Here is a 4808-nt window from a genome sequence, read left to right as displayed (position 1 = left end):
GCATCGATCGCGTGTTCGGGTCGGGGGGGGATGGGGACCGGGCGGGAGGTGCTGGAGGAGCCGGGGGAGGGTTGGGCGGACTGAGGGAGGGGGACCAACCCCCGAAGTGCCGTCGGGGGTCCTTCTGTACCCCGGAGGCGACGCTGAGGTCCCCTCTGCGCTGGGGACGTGGGGATGCGGACACCTGGAGCCCTTGGCTGCTCTGACGTGGGCACAGGGGTCCCTTCCGCTCCCAAAAAATGGCACCAAAATCCCCTCGGCGCGGGGGGACGATGACACGGGGACGTGGACATTGGGTCCTGTTGGCCATGGGGGTAATAGCCACGGGGGTCTCTTTTGTACCCCAAAGTTGACATCAAAATCCCCTCGGCGTTGGGAATGATGATGGGGGGACGTGGACATTAGGTTCTCCTGACCACGGGGTCACGGACGTGGGGGACACGGATTTCCCTCTTATGCCACAAAGGCTGACACCGAGGAGGATCCCTCACCGAAGCGACAGGGAATAGGGACCCCGGCGTCATGTGGGACTTTTTTTTCCTCTTTGTTCTGTTCAAATAAAAGGCAGAATTGGTGAAAATGCGTCTGTGTGGGTGGGGACAGCGTGGGGAGTGAGGCCTCCTTCCAGGAGGGAAAGGTAAAGCAATGGCAGAAGTGCTGAATACGGCAAAGTTGGTGTAAAACGGGAGACGTGAGGTTAAATTAAGACCGGGAAGCGTGGAAGGAATAGAAGAAAAGCAGAGAAGAGGTTCTAATAGACGAGATGCGATGGCGCAAAGATTACTTTCCTCAATAGAATCAGTTCCTGTGGATTTACTGGGGCGAGACTTCTTGGCCCTCGCCACGTGCACGGTGAGCAGAAGTGCAGAAGGTGCAGCACCCAGAACCTGGCTGCTCCCATCCCAACGGCTCAGGGGTAACTCGAGGAGAGGAGCACATCGGAGCAAAGCTTACAGGCATCCCCTCGGCAAATGCCAGCTCCTTCTGCAGACGGAGATCTCAGCAGGAAAAATGAAGCGAAAATCCAAGCTTGCTTTTGTTATCTGACAGATGCGAGCGCTGACAAAGCAGGAGGCTGCTTCTCACCGATGAGCCTCATGCGAGCGGGGAAGGAAGACAGCGAGGAAGGAAGGGGTGTTGCGTACACGTGGATGAGGTGCGTGGATGGAGAACCTCTCCCACAGCACCGACCCACGGCGGTCCCTGCAGAGGCTGAGCTCTGAACTCGGCGGTTCGGAGCTGGCTGTGCGCTCTGCCCGCAGCCGTACAGATCCGGAATCGTTGGCTGTGGGAAGGTGGAGCTCAGGATCCCTTGGAGCTCCCAAACCCGGGTTTGGGGAGAGCAGACCGCGGCCTCCTCGCGGATCTACCTGGACGTGTGTGTTAATGGCTGGGAGGAAGGAAGCGGGTTGCTGCTGCTCGAGGATCTGCTCAGGGCTCAAAAGCCCAACACAATTGGTCCAAAATTGCCACGTGGGTGGACAAGGAGCTCACGGCCAAATCCCACTCCAGAAAGGAAGCGCACCAAGGGCCTGCAGGGACAGGGAAGATGGGGAACACATGGAGACCGTGTCCGATGTGCAGAGACGATGTCAGCAAAAGCAGAGCTCAGTTGGAACTGAACCTGGGTGCGGGTAGCAACGACTTCTGTTTGTACACAGGGAGCAAAAGAAGGGCTGAGGGACACGTGGACATGGGACGTGAAAGAGACCGAGGTACCACACGCCTTCATCAGCTCGGTGGCAAGCAGCCCTTCAGGAATCATAGGATCATAGAATCCCGGAGCCCGGAGAGCTGGAGGAAAGGGTGGAGCAAAGGAGGAGCTCCGCTGGTGGGAGAGGATCGGGTTGTTCAGAGGGCTCTGATGAGGTGCAGCCACGGATGCTGGGAGCTGGCACCCTCACAGCAAGGCCCTCACCATCCCTGAGCAGTGTTACTGGGAGAAGGTTCTAGAAGCTGCAACCGTCACCCCGAGCTCCAGGAAGGGCAAGGAGGGCCCAGGGAGCAAAGGGCTTCACCGCGGTGCCTGGGAAGGTGCTGGAGCAGCTCATCCCAGACGCCATTCCCAGGCACACGAAGGGGGAGAAAATCATCAGCACGGAATCAGCGAGGAGAGGTGATGTCTGACTTGGAAAACCTCTCTGACAGTGCACGCAGCAGCCTGACGGGTGAGGGCAGAGCGGAGGATGCCCACCATGGGGCCCCATCCAGGGACACCATCCCCCCACCCCAGATCAGACACCACGCAGGCTGAGCTGCCAACCAGCCATCCAAACTGCTGGGGTTTGTTTGACTAGAAGGACGTCACACAAAGAGTGCAAAGAGATTCGGCAGAAAACAACTCGGGGGGCCCTTCTGAATGCTCTGGCAATGGGTTGGTGGGGCGGAGGGTCTCTTGCTGTCCACCCCACCGAATGAGCACCGGTTGGGTCTCTTGGAGCGCCGCCATGCCTTGTGAGACATTCTCCTGCTCTACGATCTCCTCTTGTTACTCAGTGGGACCTGCAGAACTCCAGGAGCGAAGGAAATGGCTGCCTCACCTTCACAACACCACCACCTCCTCCACACGCTCCTCGTCTCATTGCTGTGCTGATCTCTTTTGCACTTCTACGGAGCGTTTGGGACACGAACTCTTTTCTTCTTGGCCTCTTCCAGAGGCTCTGCCCGTGCCCTGAGCCCAGAACCCGGTGCTCTCCTCCCGATGCGTCTGCAATGGTATCTTCCCCAAAACAACGCACAGCGCTCTGCCCAGAAGTCCATCCCCGCCCACCAGGTGGACATTTCAGGGGGTCACCCCCAGGAAAAAGCCCCACAGAACGGAGCAGAGGAGCATACACTGCGTCAGCCCCAGGAGATTCAGGACGTTGAGCAGAGATACAAACCCCCACAAACTCCAAACGCACACAGGGCTAGCTGGAGCAGCACAGCACTCAGGCAGAAAATTCACTCCCTGCAGGGGTGAGAAAAGAAACCGTGTCACGTGCGGCCACGTCCCTGTCCTGACTCTCAGCTCTGGGGGCTCTCCAGGGCCCAGAATTGCCCCAGCTGTGGGTCCAACAGAGGAGTGCACGGAATCGAGACCCCCTCCTGAGCCCCGGTCCCACACTGTACCTGTGGCCATACTGCTGGATTCCCCATCGTGGCCTGCAAGGGAGAGAGAGCCGTGAGCCCTGGCTCTGTGCTCGCTATGGGGCGTGGAGCATCATGCCACCACCACCTCTGTGACCCCAAAGCAACGAGGGGCCCCAGAGCGCCCCAACCCCGAGCATCGGCAGGGGACACTGCTGCCCTCATCACTCACCTAGTTCTGCTCTGTAACATTTCTCATCCTTCCCTGCAGACAGAAAGAAGTGTCAGCATTGGGCTCGTGTCAGAGCGCAGGCACTCCCAAGGGGGTCCGCCTCCCCCCCCCACCTTCTGCCCACAGCCCTCTGCCTGTACCTGACTTGCTCCTCCACACCACCAATCCAGCGACGACAGCCACGACAGCCACGACGGTGATGATCGCCCCAGCCACAATGAGGATCAGGTTGGGCTGCAGCTCTGGGGGAGAGCGGCGTTGTCAGGAAAGGAAGGGGCGGACCCCGAGCCCCCAGACCCACGCACCCCACGCTGCCAGGCTCACCCCATGAGAAGAAGCTGGACTGGAGCAGGCTGGCGTGCTCCACACGGCACTGGTATTTGTCCCAGTCCCCCGGCGGCACATCGATGGTGGCCGAGGCGTGGTAGGTGCCGTCGCTGTTGGGCACGATGCCCCCCCAGTGGGTCTCCTGGTCCTGGACCACGCCGTCCTTCATCCAGCTGATGGTGATGGGCCGCGGGTAGAAGCTGTGAGCGCGGCAGGACAAAGTCAGGATCCCGTCAGCCTCCTTCCCCCGCACTCGCACCTCAGGCCGCTCTGCAGATGGGTGACATTGTGGGTCAGGCTGAGCTCCCCACACCGAGCCCCCGCCCCACACCCATACCAGCCTCGCATCCCCCTCCCCGCCTCACCTCTCCTTTTCAGCACGGCCTTCCCGTGCTCCAGGTACCTCCTCAAGTTCTCAACGCAGACGGTCCCCAACTCGTGCTTCCATCTCTCAGCGTACGTCCCTTCGCTCTCCCATTTCCTCTTGGTGCTTTGTGCGACCGCGTTGGCTGCAGTGAACGTCATCGTGTCCATCTCGAAGGCGATGTAGTCCCTCCCATCAAATGCATACTGATCGTACCCTCGGACGCTGCCGTCCTCCAGGATGTCGCAGCCGAACATCTTCTGCAGCGTGTGAGACCCTGAGGCACAGCCGGGGTGGGCGGTGAGGGGCTGCTCGGGCTGCGGGGCACCACGAGCACCGCGGGGCCGGGATGGGGCGAACGGGCTCAGGAACGGGGCGTCCCAGGGAGAGCGACACCAACATGGATGGCCCAGCACGGCTGGGGGGGCACAGCCAGGCCTCAGCGGGCTGACAGACTCCCCGTAGAGCCCCCCGCCCCACCGACCCCCATTCCGGCCCCCTGTCCCGCCGCAGCTTCCAGCACGCTCACCTCCGCTTTTGTTGTAGTGCTCCCGGAGCCAGCCCAGACCCACGTAGAAATCCAGCTCGCCGCTCCGGGCCTTCTTGGTCTCCGCATCCCAGTGCTCCCGGTCCTCCCGCGGCAGCCAGTCCACGATGGGCCGCACCGTCCGGCGCTCGCTGTCGTAGTTCCCGAAGGCTTTGCCGTCCACGTACCCGACGGCCGTGAACTGCGGCATCCCGGGGCCGGGATCCGTCATCCCGGTCAGGAAGTAGCGCAGGGAGTGCGACTCTGCGGGACGGACGGAGCCGTGAACC

At 61.1% G+C, this 4808-nt stretch overlaps 1 protein-coding gene across 3 annotated transcripts; it reads right to left on the bottom strand.

Moving 5' to 3' along the window:
- Positions 1–532: 532 nt before the first annotated feature.
- Positions 533–4802, bottom strand: LOC100546931 (class I histocompatibility antigen, F10 alpha chain-like). 3 transcript variants are annotated; one of them, XR_002110751.2, is made up of 9 exons: positions 4522–4802; positions 3994–4269; positions 3626–3898; positions 3442–3543; positions 3302–3334; positions 3112–3144; positions 2883–2950; positions 1371–1532; positions 533–1285 (listed from the first exon to the last, which is right to left on the bottom strand). XR_002110751.2 is itself a non-coding variant. In XM_010728060.3 (8 exons), the coding sequence occupies exons 1-7, from the start codon at positions 4748–4750 to the stop codon at positions 2931–2933; spliced, it is 966 nt and encodes a 321-aa protein (XP_010726362.1). In that variant the 5' UTR covers positions 4751–4802; the 3' UTR covers positions 533–1532; positions 2883–2930. The 3 variants fall into 3 exon arrangements, 2 of the variants coding, with proteins under 2 accessions (XP_010726362.1, XP_031413590.1); XM_010728060.3 differs by having other exon boundaries at positions 533–1532; XM_031557730.1 differs by lacking the exons at positions 533–1285; positions 1371–1532 and having other exon boundaries at positions 2768–2950.
- Positions 4803–4808: the final 6 nt, after the last annotated feature.

This window comes from Meleagris gallopavo, unplaced genomic scaffold, assembly GCF_000146605.3.
Source record: "Meleagris gallopavo isolate NT-WF06-2002-E0010 breed Aviagen turkey brand Nicholas breeding stock unplaced genomic scaffold, Turkey_5.1 ChrUn_random_7180001952998, whole genome shotgun sequence".
Classification (NCBI taxonomy): Eukaryota; Metazoa; Chordata; class Aves; order Galliformes; family Phasianidae; genus Meleagris; species Meleagris gallopavo.
Note: the sequence above shows the minus strand (reverse complement) of the source record. Positions and strands in the feature narration are given on the sequence as shown.